Genomic DNA, 17,248 nt, shown 5'->3' with positions numbered 1-17,248 from the left:
ACAGGACATCACTATGTTTATATCACCTCTGCATCCAGCAGAGCAGGCTGATCAGAGAATGAGCTCCATCCGCAGGTATAGATGGGAGTCAAGGACAAACAGCCTATGCAGAAACTAGCATTTAGTTTGGGCAGGACTGATAACTCCTCCATGAAAAAACCCAGTCACACAGAACCACACAGCTGCAGGGCCATGACTGAAAGCTCATGCAGAAATGGTTAGAAAGAAACACCCAAGTAATTAAAGATCATGATCTAAACTCTCCCTTGGCACAGCCACTAGAGACTCTGATGGTTGTACTGTGACTCCAAAGCAGAAGCTGGACAATCATGAGATTCAAAGCTTGTTTTAGTATTAGCCAACTTGCACATGGGCAGATATGCAAACAGATACACATGGGCTGCCTGGGAAGGCTGCAAAGAATGTTAGCACGGCTTTGGAAACTCTTTGAGATTACCAGTATTAATACTGAGTAAGTATAGTGGAAAGGGGAAAACAGGAGTCCAGCAGACTACACCCACCTTGCTTTTTCAAATATTTTTCAAGCCTTGCAATGCAGCAATAGATCACAGGTCTTCTAGGCTCTATATATCCCACAGAGTCAACCACAACTACCAAAATAGTCCTAAGGACATGTAACCTGGAATTATCACCTGGAGAACGTGTTCCGAGCATAGTGCATGATGCTGTCAAAGTCATAGGTCTCTCCAAGGGAGTTCACTTCCCCAGCTTCCATCTTTAAAAAGTTGTACTCCTGACCTGTGATGACACACAAAAAGGAAAAGAAACAAACCACTCTTAGAGAGAAAAAAAAAAAAAAAGAGTTCTACTTGTGAGAGCCTAGAATGAAATGGATATGCTCCTATGTTTCAACAATTCCAGCTGGACATCCAAAATGTCTATTCAAATAGCTATTTTGACTCTTATTCTACACAAGGACAGCAATATTTCCTCTCCATCCCAACCATCAAACCACCAGCATTTTCCACAAGTGTGGAAAAAGCCAGCCAAAAGCCAGGTGGAATAACCTGAAGTGTGATTTTACCTTGTTGTATGTTCTCTCTGATGATAGTGACATGCTGGTCCCTGTCAGGCCGTGTGTGCTCATGCCAGAAGCCCACCACATGACCCAGCTCGTGAGCCACAATACCAAACTTGTCACAGTTCTTTCCAATGGATATAGCCTGAGGGCCCCCTCCCCGGCGGCCCACGTAGGAACAACACCTGGAAATGATAACCCATGCAGCACATCAGTGACTTGAGGAACTCTAAAACATAGGAACAGAGAACATCTGGCAGGGTTCAGGACAGGCCAGCAGTTGCATATACTTACGTACTTACATGTAAGTACAAAGAAAACATAAAGAAAAAGTGCATATCTACAAACTCACACGTGTACACTTAAGTATTATCCCAGGAAAAAATAATCCAGAAGGGCTTAGCATCTTCTGAGCAAATACTAAACTATCCTAGCAATCCTCACTGAAAGTGACAGATTCTCCAAAGCAGCCATTGGTCTATTCTGGGCTAGACTTACAAAGCCACGTGTCACTGAAAGCGCTGTTTGCAATAGAGAGCTGCAGGGAACGTGTGCATCACTTACCCACATGTTCTGTATGTGAACACAATGAAGCTCTCTTCATCAGTTCTCTCCACAAAGGTCACACAAGTGTGCTTCTCCCAGTGCCTCATTGCTTGCTTAAAGATAGCTCTTTGGGTTCCTGGAAAAGAAATCAAGAGGAGCAAACAGTGAAGGCCTGACTTTCAGGAAAATCTCTAACAGACTTCATCTGGGAATGGGAACAGCCAACCTTTCAAACAGCCAATCTTATGCCTGTAGACACCTCTTGGACTCTTCCAGCTATAGCATTACCTTCCTGTATCATCTTTTCTCTCTTTGTGCCTGATGAATTTACTGCTCTAATTAAACAGATAGCAAACTTTACAGTTTAAGTACATCAATATTTGTGTCACCTCTCTAGGTACAGGCCATTCTGCCAGAGCTGCCAGGTGATCTGATCTGGACACCAGCTACTAAGTGATATGCCAAATTTGCTCTCATGACATGAAGTAATGACCATGCACACCTTTCAAGACCCAGGAATCTTATGACTGCCACACATGCTCCTCAAAACTAAGGCAAAGCTATCGTCAGGAACCCAGAGTACTTCTGCTTCTGCTCTTCCAACAGCAGAGAGGATTCTCATCTGGAAAAACAGGGGGTGAGCACAGCTCACGGGTGCTGGTCCCTAAAGAAAAGTGACTTAGTCACTCAAGTATTTCTTGGACTCCAAGAGAAGAATCATCTCACTGCACACCTCAGCTTCAGGCTTCCACAGTGCACAGTTCCTTGTGCAATGACGTTCCCACCCTACCCCGGGAGACAGATTCCCAAGGACCTGCGTCATTTGTGGAAGAACTCTGCTCCAGAGATTTCCCACACAGTTTGAGACACAAACCCCATGGCAAACAGAAAGCAATGTTTTCACTACTGACCAGTGAAATTTCCTCCGATCACGTAGGGGATGACCCCCCCTGGCCAGATCCTCTCAGCCCTGGATGTGGTTGCCCTGCGCACTCTGGGAGAGGAGTGTGTATCCATCCCAGACTCATCTTTATATTCCTTCCTCTTTGGGCTCCTTGCAAGCGTGGTGTTCTGCCTGCCGTCTGCAAGACAGAGTGGCAACACTGTTTAAATCCTCTCTAGTTCCACGTGCAGCCCTCAGGTAAAACCCTGGAGCTTCAGAAAAAGATAAAAAGAAAAAGCAAGGTGTTAAACCAAACCAGAAGTCATAGCCAGATTTGCCAGTGATTTTTGGGGACTTTGAGACTGCTAATCTATAGAAAACGGAACCTTCTTGTTTTGGAGCCTCCATACGCTCTACACCAAAGCTGTTCTCCCATTAGGATGTAAAAGTACATCCTTCCTTTCTCTAGCCACTCAGTCTGCACCAGCAACTTCACAGATGGGGACACAGTCCTTAAAGAAGGGGAGCAGGAGGTGGAATCAAACAAGCCTAGGTGTCATTGTATATTCTCACTTGCCCTACCTATCCACTCATCTGCAGAGAATGGTTTGTTCTATTGGGAATGCAACAACTACTCATTTGAGTTGGCCTTGGAAGAAGGTGACAGACTCCTAACTCTGAAATCTGTACTCAAGATTGAAAAGTATCACTTTGGTTTCACATACCAGGTTTTGGGTGGTTTGGAAATCTACAAAGATCAGACAGTCTCTGTTGGAGGAGGGATGCTCAGGATGGAAAAACAGAAACTCAAATCTCCATCCATGCTGAATCTCTTCATTTTAATGAAAAGGAGCAAAAATACAAAAGGGAAAGCAGAACACATCTAATTTCTTGTTACAAAGGGTAGAGGAGCCCTGGTTGTGTGGTGTTCAGCACTGGCCTTAAAATCTGCAAGAGGATTCATACAGGCTTTCTAGGCAGACCTTGTACCTTGCCCTGCATCTGTGCTGCTGCAGCTCTGCTCCGATACTGGTTATGCCTACATGAGTTGCACTTCTAATGTGGTGTGAGTCTGACACCTTTACCCAAAATATCCTTTACTCAAAGCTTCCTGGTTGTTCATCCCCTAATTGAGGTGCCATGGGCAACTCAAACCCTCAAAGCAGCCACAGTCCAGCTTGTGCTTTACAAACCTCTAAATGTAAGATAAGCTCCCTGTCTTGCACAGCCGACTCATCAGCTGGACTAGGGCAAAGGAATAGCAGAGCACAGGGGTTGCTATGCCTTCAGAGAGTGCTGGCCTGAAGGGTCACACCAAGGTGAATATCCCTCGTCACTTTGAGGAGCAGCACTGCTGATGGTGGCTCACCAGTGGGCCGCTGTGAAGCCCAAGAGGATGGCAATTTGTATGTAAATCAGCAAGTCTGGCCACAGCTTTACTTTCCAAGGACGGGGGCTACTGGGTTATTAAAAGGCACAGGTCCTGTTATGACCTTCCTCCAGTGACCAGGGGGGCTGCTGAGAGCCTCTTCCCCTATTCATCCCTCCAGCTGAAGCACCAGTAAGCAAACCACTACTGTCAAGGCTGAGGGGATCAGTACAATGGGAAGGAAATTCAGGCAGTGTAGGGGAATGAAAAGAATGAACTTTAAACCCTCCCTCCTGCTTCACCAGGTCAAGCCCTTCCTGCTGAAGACCTTTCTCTGAGCTGCAGGACAAAAACGGGAATTTGCCTTTTGTTCCTCTAAGCACCTTCCTGGCATTTCAAAAGCTGCCCCATCCCCAGGCTAGCTGCTGGATCCTGGAAGGCAGATGCTCTGGGGCTGGGGGTTCTCCCAGCAAAGGAAGAGCCACCCTCCTGCATACTGCTGGTACCAGGCACCAGCACAGGCATTAAAAGGGCCACAGCTAGAAGAAGAGAGAGGGTCTCAAGATGGACGTAGTCTTGTCTTCTACTCAAAAACTGTTCCTGGGGCCTGCCCAAAATCTCTGTGGAACAGCACATGGACAGGTCCTGATAGCAAACCCAAGTGAGGAGGTGTCTGCCCTGCAGTCTCCTGTGCCAGGTGCAGCAGCAGCTCTGCACAGGGGACTCTGGGTCCACCCTTCTGTGCCACCAGTGCTTCCATTCCTCACCAGCAACTCTTGGGCAAACTCTCCTCACCTATCCTGTAACTGCTCCTAACTCCTGCTATAGTTTTCTGCCTTTAACAACTGAAATTTGTTAAATTCTCCTCCCCAGAGAGGCCTGACACATTCTTCTAGCAGGGGCTGCCTGTGGGTGGGGGTGAGCAGTTGCCTTGATTATCAGTTTGGTTATTTTTCCCCCTTTCATTCACTTATTAAATTGTCTTTATCTCAACCAATGTGGTTTTTTATTCTTGCTTTTCCTGTTCTCTCACCTCTCCTGCTGGAAGAGGGGAATAGTGACTGGGTGCTTGGCTTCTGGCTGGGGTCAACCCACCACATATTACAAGACAAACCCACCCTTTTCAGAGAGCTCACCAACAGCAAAATTGCCTGGGCAGGGCTGATCTCCCAGGGATAGAGGCAAACATGCGTACAAAACAGTACAAAAATATGTTTTTACATGGGGTAAAAAAAGTAAATAAAAGATACCCAAAGGTCTGGGTGGGGTTCCACATTACCCTTTTTAACTGTGTTGTCACTATGGTTGGTTGAAGTGGCATTTTCACTTGACACCTCTTCTCCCAGGCCTCCTGCAAAGGAAAGAAGAGCAGAGACTCATCTCTGGTGAGCTGGCTGGCAGAGCTCTGACATGGAAAGGACAGCAGCTATCAGCAATGCCAGTTCAGGGTCTGCTGGCCACAGAAACACTCTGCTTTCCCTGTTCAGGGAGCAGGGACTAAACCCTTGATAAAGTTAGGCACTTTTCCTGGATTTGTTCCTAGCCTACAGCGACACCTTGCAACTCATTACCATTCCATGGCCTAAGTTTTTCCATATGCTGAATAGGCAGAAAGTCTCTTCTAGGGAAGGCTGGATTTCATGGAGATTTAATGAGAGCAGGAGCTGAATGAGCTGATCTCTGTAGAGGTATTGCAAGAGCAAGTTTCTGTAGTCATGGTGGGAAAATAAAGCATGAAGAGCATGGTAAACCACCACATGCAGAAAGGAATACGCTGTTGGTCATACAGCACTGCTGGATGCAGTGTGGACACTTCCAAGAGGGATGTCTCACTTTCAAGACAGCTGGACATCTTCCAGTCACTGAAGCAGTCTTGCCTTGCCAGCTGGAAAACTCTCATTTGCTCTGGACCTGGCTTCTAGCAAATCCTTCTCCAGCTGGTCCAACAGGGCAAAAGGTATATCTCTGGCACCTTGGAGAAGGACTGACAGGATGGTAACAAATCTCCAACATGATACTACTATACCTGATATGAGTATCAGGAAAATTACAATGAAAGATAGTTACAAAACAATTCAGAAGAAAATCAAATACACAGACTCTCAGCTGGCTATAGGTTAGAGCTTCCTGGTCCAAGAGACACAGTAAATCAGGGGTTTGTCTCCCAAAGGAAGTGCCATAGTTTAACAGAGCTTGGCTGGACAAAAGCCACTAGATGTGTGAACAAGAACAAGCCTGATTCAACAAGATGGATTGCTCTGAACTCTATCACTCTTTTCCAGCTTCAGTGTCCCATCCTAAGATTTCCCTTTGTCTTCTTTCATGCCCTTGTCCTCGTCACTTCCTTAGCCCAAGCTCAACAAAAGTTCCTCTTCTCAGTTTTACATCCCCAGGACTTCTCCCACCCCCACCCCCGCAAAGTATGCTATTCTTCACACAATATCTCATTCCATTTAAAGGAAACCCCAACTAGCCATTCATCACCAGAATTATTAAGGCATGCAGTCTTTGCTCAGGCAAAGGATAATTTTGTATTTCTAAATAAATGCAGCTTGCTTCCAGTCACAAACAGATTGCTTCTTAATTGAACTTAGGAGGTGAATTATATGGTGAATTAGGGAAAAAGAACAACTCTGTATTTAGTGAATTGTTCTCCTAAGAGGGAGCTGCATGGGATTGAATTGCAAATGATGGCACCAAACCCTAGAGCCGGGCCCCTCTCCTGTGCCCGAGCTGCTGACCTCTGCTGTGCCGCGGTGCCATTCGAGCACACGGCTTTTCCAAGCTGGGAGCACATTCTTTCCCAGAGATCAGTGCAGGCCTTGGTTTCTTATGCAAAGAAGAGGTTTGAATAAACTAGTGTGACTAATGAAATCTACAACATCTTTGCATATTTTGTCTTATTGTAGCCCATGAAAAGGGAGAGCACTACACAAAGGCCAGATATGGGGGTGCGCATATACCAGATATTTTCAAACTCTAATCTCACTCATACAGACAGGGAGCACCCACAACCTTGTGTCCCACAAGGGTGCTTGGAATCAAACATGTCAGTTTTAGAAGATTCTTTTCTGATTCACTTGATGATTTCCTGTCATCATGATGCCTAATGATATCCCAAAAATTAAACTGACTTGGCATTTAGTCCTCTTCTGATTCTTTCCAAGAGAGGGCTAATGTAGGATCCCAGCAGAACTGATGTGCCATTAACAATAAATAAGGAAGCCAAGAAATGCACCTTGTATCTGTAAGCAGCTGCACATAGGTTGCAGGTAATGGGTAGGTCCTATTGTCCCCTCAACACATTCCTGAAGTTGCACCTCTCTGTTGGACTACTCTGTCACATCCAAAAGCAGAACATATTCCAGTGCTACTGCTCCAGAGCATGAAATGCCCGTGTATGTACTGAAGCCCATTATCATTGGAAACACTGAAGAGGAGAAGGGAGATTTTCAGTTTGACTTTGTGCTCTGTGGAAAGCCAATAAAAGCGGGCTTGGTATCCCACAAAGACATGACATTGACTTTAATGGATATCCAGCAGTTAACAAGCCCCCCAAGAGCACTTTCATCCTCAGTACTTTCCACCTGCCTCTGTGCTAGACCACCACTCATCTTTCTGCAGCCTGACTTTTGTCTGCCTCTCCCACAGCCATTTGAAGATACAGAATTCGTTAGGTCATGTCTCCATGCAGAGAGCTGTACTAGATCTCCTAAACCCTCTTAACCTCCACATTTTTGTAATTCAAATCTTCCTAATAATTTGTCCTACTTAACAGCTGCAACCCCAGCAGAACACTGCTGGACTTCCTAGCTAGGTAACTTAATTTCTGTGCATGACCTGGCAGAGACACAAAAGAGATTCTCTACCCAGGCTGAGGAATATTTCATCTTCTACCTACAGTGCACTTGTACAACTTCTTTTTCTGTTTCTCATAGACCAGCACGGCCAAGGGAGCTTGGCTAACTGAAAGAAATGTCCAGCACCTTGAAAGCACCACAAATCTGAGATAAATCCACCATGTCTGCAAGCGTGGCTGAAGAACAGGTGTATAAATTGTTTTTAGGAACTAGAAGCAGCCTGAGGTAAGGGTCCAGTAAAGCAGAAAGCAGCAGGCTGGGGCATTGTTGGGAAGAAAGCAGCTTCTCTCACTCTCCCAGGAGAGGAAAATGAAAATCCAGTTTTGTTAAATGAAGTCCAAGTTGTTCAGCTGAAACCAAAATAAAGGACAAAATATTAAGAGAGAGAGAGTGCACAAAGCATGCCACCAAAACTACACTGGTTGCAGTTCCCTTGCACCACTAGCACAGGCAAAAGATGTGCAACCTGAAGGAAGAACAGGAAGCAGACTCCATTCAGTACCCTTACTTCCAATAAGAGAGGGGGGGACTTGGAGAAGTAGTAATATATCAGACCTGAAAATGTGTTTTTGACAAGATGCCATTTAGGATTGAAGGTATTTATTGCTGTGCATGTTCTGGTTTGATTTTTTTGCTCAAGCCCAGGTAGGGCTCTATCGCCAAAGAGGGGACAGTCAGATCTCTTGTTAACTAAAGCTTCTCTGCTTCTTCCACTTGTTTATGGACCATGAGGGGGTTCTTGTCTGAAAAAAGAAGAGGAAAGCCAGGCAAAGCAATGAAGCAGCCTGCTGGTGAATCAGAATGCATGTAGCTGGCCCAGAAATACCTACCACCCTCCTATTGGGTCTATTTAAGACCTCAAAGCTGCTTGAGGGGCAGCTGACTTCCAAAACATTTTAGCACCATCTGTCTTTGAGCTTTCATTGGAAAACGCTACTCTGAGGCAAAATGAGTTACCCAGCTGAAAGCAAAGGAGAAACACCAGTCTATCCTGAGTCAAGCTTCATTTTTAAATTATGCCTATCTATAACGTTAGTGTAAAACACAACTAGTGACAACAGGAATTGTAGTTGTCTGATAAACTGCAGTCTGAGAACACAGAATACTCTTACATGGGAAATTGGATGGGATGAAACTTGCAACACCCCCTTTTTTTTCAAACTGCAAAAGTTCCCATTAAAATCAAAACCACTTTCAGAACAGGTCTAAGCCAGGATAATTTTTCCTCTCCAGATCAATGAAGAATTTCCTCACGTTCATGGAGTTGTCCTTTCCCTTTCCTGGTTGCTGTCCACACAGGGAGAGGTCCCACAGCTGAACTTTGAAGGTAGCTACCACCCATATGCTCGTCACCTCTGCTGAGGACAAAGGAGTCCACTGTGAGGACTTTGTCAGATTTTCCCATTTTTCTGATTTAGCAGAGAGTAACTTGGCTGCGCACATAATTATCTGCTCTCAGGTGAATCGAACCGCAGCAAGACTTTTTCTAATATATCTTACCATGGAGAAAAGGCCATTTCAGAGCTGGGTCACAACACAGCGATTAAAAAAATACTTTTGGAAATTTTTTAACAATTTCACCTCCCCTACCTAAGCCTTAGAACACCCTGCTTCCATAGTTTCACTCAATATATAGGCTATTCACATGCCACAGCTTAGAGACTGGATTTCAAACAGAGACTGCGATGAAGCACCAACAAAACCAAGCAGTGCAGTTAACATTAAACATTAGTCATTCTTCAGAGTTTCAGCTCAGGTGAGTTCTGTCATATTATGACCATCAGAGAAGCTTCTGGAAAAACAGGATAAGTCAAACAATGTGACATGCAGTTTTTAACTTCATTAACCAGTGATCAAGAACTGTTTAGCATAGGAAAAAACTTTATTTCACTGGGTTTTCTAAGCACAGAAAAAGTGATGATTTTATTAAAACAATTTCTGCTGGGAAAATGCATTCAGAATGCAGAACAGATGTTTCCCAGAGCTGGTGGAGAGTCTATAGCAAAAACCTTTCATAAACCCCCATACCCTGGAGATCTGAGCAAATGATTTGAGATATATCCTTCAGCATTTCCTGTCAGTGGAATAGCTGAAGTTCCCTCAATTTACTTAAAGAAAATAAATTAAAGAAAGGAAGAATTCTGAGCCCCAAATTCCCTGCAGGAATCTGTTTTTCATATTCAGAGTAAGCTGACTAGCTGCAATAACTCAGGAGAGTCCCAAGGTCCAGATGCTTGACAGGCAGATGTGTCATCTCCACATCAGCTGTGAATGCTTGTGCAGGGAAGGAGGACACTGGCCTCACAGGGAAGTTCATGAGAGGAGGAAGGTGAGTACAGCTAAGCAAACCCAGGGCTGCCACAGACATGAGCTGCAAAGTACTTAATGGACCAAGATCTTCTGCTGGCCATCTATATTTGGAGTGGCATGGCAGGCAGAGAAGAAGGGCAGGCAGCACCATTCCCAAACACCTTATATTTTCCCTGGATACTCCCCCCTCTTCTGGAAGTGGCAACATCACTTTTATACAGTGATGCACCTTGTTTTTAAAGAAGGCATTGCAAGAAAGGGGACAATCTGACTCAACCTCTCCACCAACCTTTCAACTGAGAGTCAATGCTTGAGGGGATCAACATTCTCTGGATAAAAGGAAAAACTGAGAAGACTGAAAGGGGTCTTTTCTCATGGGCTGTAATGATCAATTCTATTCCCTAGAGTAAAAAGATGGATAAATGAGAGATGAAAGAAAGAAAGAAGTTACTTACAACCTGCATCTTCTCACTGGTTTCTTCCAGTGAGAAAGAGCCCTGCTTTAGCACTTTTACTGAGATAAGTGAAAATGAAAAGCTAAAGTGAGTATGTGAGTATTCTGGCCATGTGCATGTCCCTGTTGTTTAGCCAGGTCCCCACACATGGTGTAAGGCTTCTCCCTTCCCAGCATATAAATTGAGCAATGCATAGTACCAACTATCCCCATCCCCTTGCACTTGATTTCTTGTCAATCCTATGGATCAGGATCTGTTACTAACAGGTGTCTCCCTCTCTGTTACATTCCTCTCAATTCACAAAAATCACCTTCCCTCCCCATCTCTCTTTTGGAAAGTAAAAGAAACAAGTGAACTTGCAGGCAATAAGGAAACTGTACAAGCTGGCTTGGGTTCTCCCACTGCTGTCCTATAAGACAGTACCAACCTCACAGTCCTCCTTGGCTGACATTTCTTTCCTGCTGACCTGAAGTCTCATTTCTTCAGCCTCAGTGCACCCCAGGCTGCTCCAGATAGGGCCATGCCCTGTTCCCTGTGCTGCCCTGCAGCAGCTCCCTGCCCTGCTCCAGCTGAGGCTTCCAGGGAGCCTGGGGCTCTCAGCAGCCCAGCCAGGCCACTCCTCCCCTTCAGCATTCCTAATCCTCTTGTTTTCCCCTTACCTTGTTTATACTGGATAAAACTTAACTCAAAATGAAAACATTTAAATGGGAAGCTAAGTTACGTTTGAATGGAATTAAAACTCCTTCCATGGAGAATGCTTTGTTCCACTAGAGAGACTTTTCTTCCACTTCACTTTCTACCTAGACATTCAGACATTCACAGTCCTGGAGCTTCTTGGAGAGTTTTTGGTACCTTCTGATGCCCTGGGAGCCTGAATTGTGTTTAACAGGCAGTTGAGCAGCCCAAGATAGCTGAGACAGCCCATCTGCTTGGTTACCTACCAACTCCACCACAGCTCATTTAAAAAGCAACTGAAACCAGCTGCCAAACCAGGGAAACTGAGGCAGGGACCAGCACTGAGGCTAGACAAGTGGGACTTAAACCACTTTGGAAGCACAAGCCAAATATAGCCACTGTTAGGTAACCTTAGACCATCTCCTTCCCCAAGGTCTTCCCTGACTCCTTGGTGAAACAGGGGCCCAAATATTTTGCTGTCACTAGCAGAGCCATGGGGGAGCTGAGGACAAAGGGCAGAGGCACTTCCCTCACAGAGCAAGCTGCCCCAGGAGGTGCTGCTGGAGCTGCCCTGTCCTTCCCTGGGACAGCTGCAGTTTGCAGGGAGACACAGGTCTCAAACCCACTCTACCACAAACTGACTCCAGGATTCAGCAAGAGCAACAACTGAAGAAAAGGAGTGGCTAATCCCCTCCCTAGCACAGCCTGATGCATCTCATACTCCCTTTTCCTCTCTAGGAAGTGGAACTGCAAGATAATCTGAATATTTCCTTTTGCTTCTGATCTTTGCCCTGGAGAAACTTGTTACCCATTCCCCGGGGCTGTCCAAGTCACCATCTGGCCTCAGAAATACAACAGCAAACACAGTCCAGTGTTCCAGCCTAAAACTAATTTGCTTTCTTTCCCCACTTGACAGCTGAATAAATACTTTGTCCTCACCATTTGAAAAGAGGAGCTGCAGCAAAGGGGTTTTGTCCACTGCAGCTACAAGCATCAGCCTTGTCTCCAAATTAAGCCTGAACAAGTGGTTCAAAGTGAACACATTCATTCCACAAATGTAACCCCTTTCTGTTCAGAATCAACCACGAGCAGTTTACAACTTCTAATTTATTTGCTGTTTGCTATTGTCCAAAAAGCCATTTTGGCAATTGATTGTTCCCTGGACCTTCCAGACATTTTTCTGACCAGTGTAAGCTACTTTTATTTTGTGGACACAGCAACATGCCTGCCTGAAAGTAGTGAGCCTGAGGGTCAAGACAACCAATCCAGCCAGTCTTTCAGAGTGACCATCCTGCAATGATGGCTCTCAGAGCATATTAGATACTGCTCTTTCATGGACTGTTTCTGCCTCTAAACTCATTTGCCTAAAACACTCTCAGAAATGACAAGGCAGCATATGCAGTTGAGGCAAATACAATTTTTCATTTGAGCAAATATTCAAGGAAACTAGGCATTTGCCCAGCTCTTAAACACAAATGCATGATTTAGTCAATTCCACAGTTATTGGCTAAGCACTGTCAAATTTTACAATTAGGGTAATGGATTTAACTTTCAATGTAATTTCCATATGGATAAACTGATCTCCTCAAGTACATTTGCCCATGTGTTCCCTTCATCACAGTTAATTAATATAAAGCTATTTAATAACCTTCACTTAAACACAAAAGACCATTCAGATTCTTCTGGCATCAGTAAAAGGAACAGCCTCCAAATGTGATACACCAGCTGTAGACGAGAGCAAAAGAAAATTTAATTAAGAGCGATCAAGAGCACGACAGTTGCAAACAGAAATCAGATGTTATATATGCTCCTACATGGTGATTACCCCAGCTCCTGAAAGGGTTAATAGTGCCAACTTCCAGGTGCTTTAGATGTGCCCAAGAGACCTTTGAGGACAGGAAAAGTAGTGGGGCTGGGAGCCAAAACCTGGCGAAGTTGGGCGGGGAGCAGCAGGGATTTGGCATCATCTGTGCAGGAGCTGCAGCAGCTATGCCCAAAGCTGCAGCTATGCTCAAAGCTGATGGTGGCACCATGCTGAATAGGAGGAAACTACAGAAACAGGCTGTTTGGAAGCAGCTTCAACCACGGCATCAATGGATAGTTTCTGCAGATGTTTTGGGTGCTTAAATAATGTTAATTGCTCATTAACAAAATCCATGCTATTTTTAATTTCTGAAGTGCAGGATTTGACAAGAGTGATACTGAGTTCCTTGCCTTCCTGGATGATTTCTGAAAGAAGCATATAAATTGTGACTCACAAGATAAGCACAACTAAAGTTTCCACTAAGAATGAGTAAGTGGCAGAGTTTGAAATAGCTGGGGACTTTTGTTACAATGGAGAAAGTTTTATTGCTTGGATGGATTCATTTGAGCAATATTGCAGAGCTCATAAAACCACTAAAAGAAAAACTGTGTAAGGCTGAACATTGACTGCACAGCAGAAATCAAACCACTTATTTTGACAGGTGGAAGGCCACCAACCAGAAAACTTGATTTCAGGGAACAGTGCATTTACAAAACAAACTTTGTGGTGCATGTGACCAGCTGCCACCGGGAGCTGAGACAAGAGGAAAAAGAACATCTTAGTCCACAGGAAATGTGGAGCAAGTAAGAGAGCTGTGTCATTCAGGCTGTGCTCTGTACACCACCCAGGTGTACTCAGCACCTATTGCTTGGGACTGTCTCCACCCTGCCCTGCAGGACCTTTTTTACAAGCAAAGGGGAAAAAGGAGATAGGTCTCATTTCTCTGTTTGTCACATGTCTGGAACAACACAGCCAAGTGTGTAAAGGAATACTGCAAGCCCACTAGTCCCACCTGGTTTCAAAGCAAAATGCCATACTGGAAAGACTCTAACTGAAAGAAAACCAGAGCCTGCATATCTGTTGGTGGGACAGGTGGAGTAAAGACTCTAGCATCTCTTGTTGCTGCTCAGGCAGATCACAAGCAGCATTTGCTGTACAGGGAGGCACTGGAAGTCCCTGAGAACAGGCAGATGTGGCCAACAATCTGACTTCCCTGCTCCTGACAGCCATGCTCTCCTGACTCAGGGTTTCTCCTCCAACCTTACAAGGGAGATCCTTCCCCTTTGCACACATACATGCTCCGTGCTTCGGCATCTTGACTTGGTCCCCTTCTCTCCTACCATCAAGCACCAGACTGGCAGATTCTAGTCCTGTGACTAGAAAAAGTGCATCCCTAATATGAGAAAAATCTCTCTCAATAATTTCCAGAAAAGACTTCAAGCTGACACTCAGAAACCCATAAAGAAAAGCATTTGGTGTGAAAATATCAAACCTAAAGATAGGCATATTCTAGTGGAAGAGTCTTATCTACAGGGGGAATTAGAAGGTTCATCAGCTAAGTGTATGGGATTCCTAGACCGTTGTCTTTGTGCTGGAGATAATAGGCAAGTCTGAGAAGGTTGAAATAGGACTAAGACTCTGGGCTGGGAGAAAAAAACCCACAGTATATGCTTTTTCTGCAAAGAGAAGATCACTGGCTTATTGCACAGAAGTGTATATTTGGGATGGGGTAATTCAGAAAAGCAGAACACTCTTGGCCCTAGAGGACTTACTCAGTTCTTCCAAAGGGGAGATCCTGCTTTGCCTTACAAACTACAGAACTGTGGGAAATTCATTTCATGGTTGTCTGCTCTGGTAAAACCCCTGACTGAATCGACTCACAGAGGTAAACATTTGGGCTAGTCATAGGAAAATCATTTGGCACAGATAACCAAACCTCAGCATCAGGCTAGGCTCTAGGCACCTACCTTTCCACTCTTGGGACTCCTCTTCCTGTTAAGAATGTGCCTGGATTGCAAAGAGACATCCCCAGAGTGCATGTCACGTGTTGTGGAAATCTGAAAGGAGCTATGCAGACAGCTGGACAGAGCCCTCAGACAGGTCTGTTGGAACAAAGATGCTCCTCTACTCACACAGGAGGAAGCAACCTTCACTAAAGATTTCCCAGGGAAACAGCAGACCCCTGCAGAGAGTTCACAGATGTGGGTTATGTTACAGCACGTACAAAGTTACTTGCACTGCTCCTGGCCAATTATGACCAATACAGCTCAGGTTAAGTTAGCACAACCCATAGACTTGCTCTAAGCCTAAATGAATTAAAGGCTGGGCTCCAAGCAGCCCTAAATGCTGTGACTGTGTGGTTCTGTGAAATCCAGCAATGCTGAAGCCCACTCCTACCCTGAATCAAGTGACACTACAGTAGAGCACCAAATAAGAGTTACAAGGGGAAAACCAGCTGAGTTTGGCAAGCATGTGTCAAGTCAGCTGAATTTAACAGTCTTGCTTTCAAATCCATAAATCAGATCTTCCCTGGAATCTCAGTTAGTCACGGTCTAAATCCCTGGATTTTGCAGTCTTCTAGAAGTATATTTTGCACCAAGTTAAATTTCACTAGAAACACACGAGTAGCATTCAAGAGGACCCTGATGTAAGCACACAAGCTCTCACAAAGTGAAACCGCAGAAATCCTGCTTGTGACTGCCACCAGTACCTTAAGTATTCCACTTAATTCCAGCAAGGGAAGTCTTGCTCTCCACCCTGAAGTTAAGCAGCACAAGTCTTAGCAGGAGTGTTTCTCTCCAGCGACCTATCCAGCAAGCAAACCCAGCTTACATGGGAATTAATACCTTTCCCTCAAGAATGGAACCAGAGACAGTCACCACGAGCATCTTAAAATAATAAAAACCAAAGCACCCTGTTGCAGATGGGTCCATGTGCAGATGTGGTGAAGCAGCAGAGCAGCTGCCTGTATTTTCACAGCACACTCAAGACCAGCAGAGCTGCTGCCAATGAACCAGGTCCCTGCTCTTAAGACAAGTTTTAATGCAGGACTCCTGTCTGCCTCATTTGTCAGAGAATTATCTGCATGAATTTGCTGTCAGAGCCTCCAGTCACTGACAGCAGCCTCTGTTTCCCCAGATTTCAGTAGAGAGCCTGGATTCAAATATATCCCTCTCCCAGCTGCACTGTTATCTGAAGCATTACTCTAGCTAGAAAAGGTGCTCTTTGAATTTCTTCTGCCAGTCATTTGTGGCAGTGTGAAAGGCTCATCAAGGCCTTCAAGCCATGAGCCTAAAAACCTCTCAGGATGAGAGGTAAAGAAAACTTGTTTAGACTGTTCTTGAAAAGCATTCTTGGCGACAGTGGGATATGGAGTCAGCTTCTCAGCAGCAAGCCCAGCACAGCATGGCAGCAGTGAGGGCAGCCAGACCCCCTTGGCTTCTGATCTGCTGCTGCCAAACCCTGAAGAGACGTGCCCTTCATACTAACAGAGGTGCCTTTCAGGACTATAAACGGTCTGTCTCTATGATACAAAAATCAGGTAAAGGGGCAATGTATCAGAAAAGTCCTCATAATCCCTAAAATGCCAGTAAAAACTTAAATCAAGCCAGTTAGTATTAAACTGGCACATACCTCTAAGAGGCATGGCAAGAAATAAGGTTTTCTTCCTCTGTGGCTAATGCTTCAGCAGATAATCACCTTGCACCAGTGGACTCATTTGGGTCCAAGAGAGAGGTGACACTGTGCAATCTCCCAGCCTGCTTCTGGATTCTCTTTTTTTCTCACTGCAGCAGATGAATCCTCAAAGCTTTCGGTCAAATTTCTTCTAAATTATATTGTAAAAGTAAATATTTTCACTAGAGTTTAAAAAAAAAATAAGAGAAACTTTTCAGAACTACAAGCTTTTTGAAAAATCTTTCATCAAAGCGATTAGGAGTTGGTGATGCACGGGCTTGCTGAGATAGCACTCACTGGCAGATCTCCAAGTAACAGATTCATTTCATTATGTTCTGAACCATTACTGTCTCTCTAAAGGTTCAAATCCCGAGGGTATCCATTTCAACACCACTGCATGAGAACACCTGATTTTCATAGTAAACATAACATCTAAACTTGATCCCACAGAAGCAGAGGGAGGCAGCTAAGACCTGCACTTTAACAATATGCTCATTGTTTGTCCCTTTTTCTAGCTGCAAAACATTTTTAAGGAAGAGGAGAAATTCCTTGCTTGGCAGATTTTTTTATGGTATTACAGATGGTGATAGCAGGATGAGCAGGTGATGTGGAGGACAGTTTGGTCTGCAAAA

The 17,248-nt window shown here is 44.7% G+C and overlaps 1 protein-coding gene across 2 annotated transcripts in view; it reads right to left on the bottom strand.

Annotated features, from left to right (window-relative positions):
- The window catches only part of TLL2 (tolloid like 2), an 85,801-nt gene that overhangs the window by 33,304 nt on the left and 35,249 nt on the right, over window positions 1–17,248 (bottom strand). For both annotated transcript variants that reach the window (XM_086899028.1, XM_086899029.1), the window contains exons 3-7: window positions 5,117–5,188; window positions 2,497–2,667; window positions 1,604–1,721; window positions 1,046–1,224; window positions 654–759 (exon numbers count right to left, since the gene is read on the bottom strand). In XM_086899028.1, the coding sequence (XP_086755154.1) occupies window positions 654–759; window positions 1,046–1,224; window positions 1,604–1,721; window positions 2,497–2,667; window positions 5,117–5,188 (646 nt within the window). The remainder of the gene's footprint in view (window positions 1–653; window positions 760–1,045; window positions 1,225–1,603; window positions 1,722–2,496; window positions 2,668–5,116; window positions 5,189–17,248) is intronic.

The sequence above is a fragment of the Cyanistes caeruleus genome, chromosome 8, assembly GCF_971803275.1.
Source record: "Cyanistes caeruleus chromosome 8, bCyaCae1.hap1.1, whole genome shotgun sequence".
Taxonomy (NCBI): Eukaryota; Metazoa; Chordata; class Aves; order Passeriformes; family Paridae; genus Cyanistes; species Cyanistes caeruleus.
This window is presented reverse-complemented; position numbering and strand designations above follow the sequence as displayed.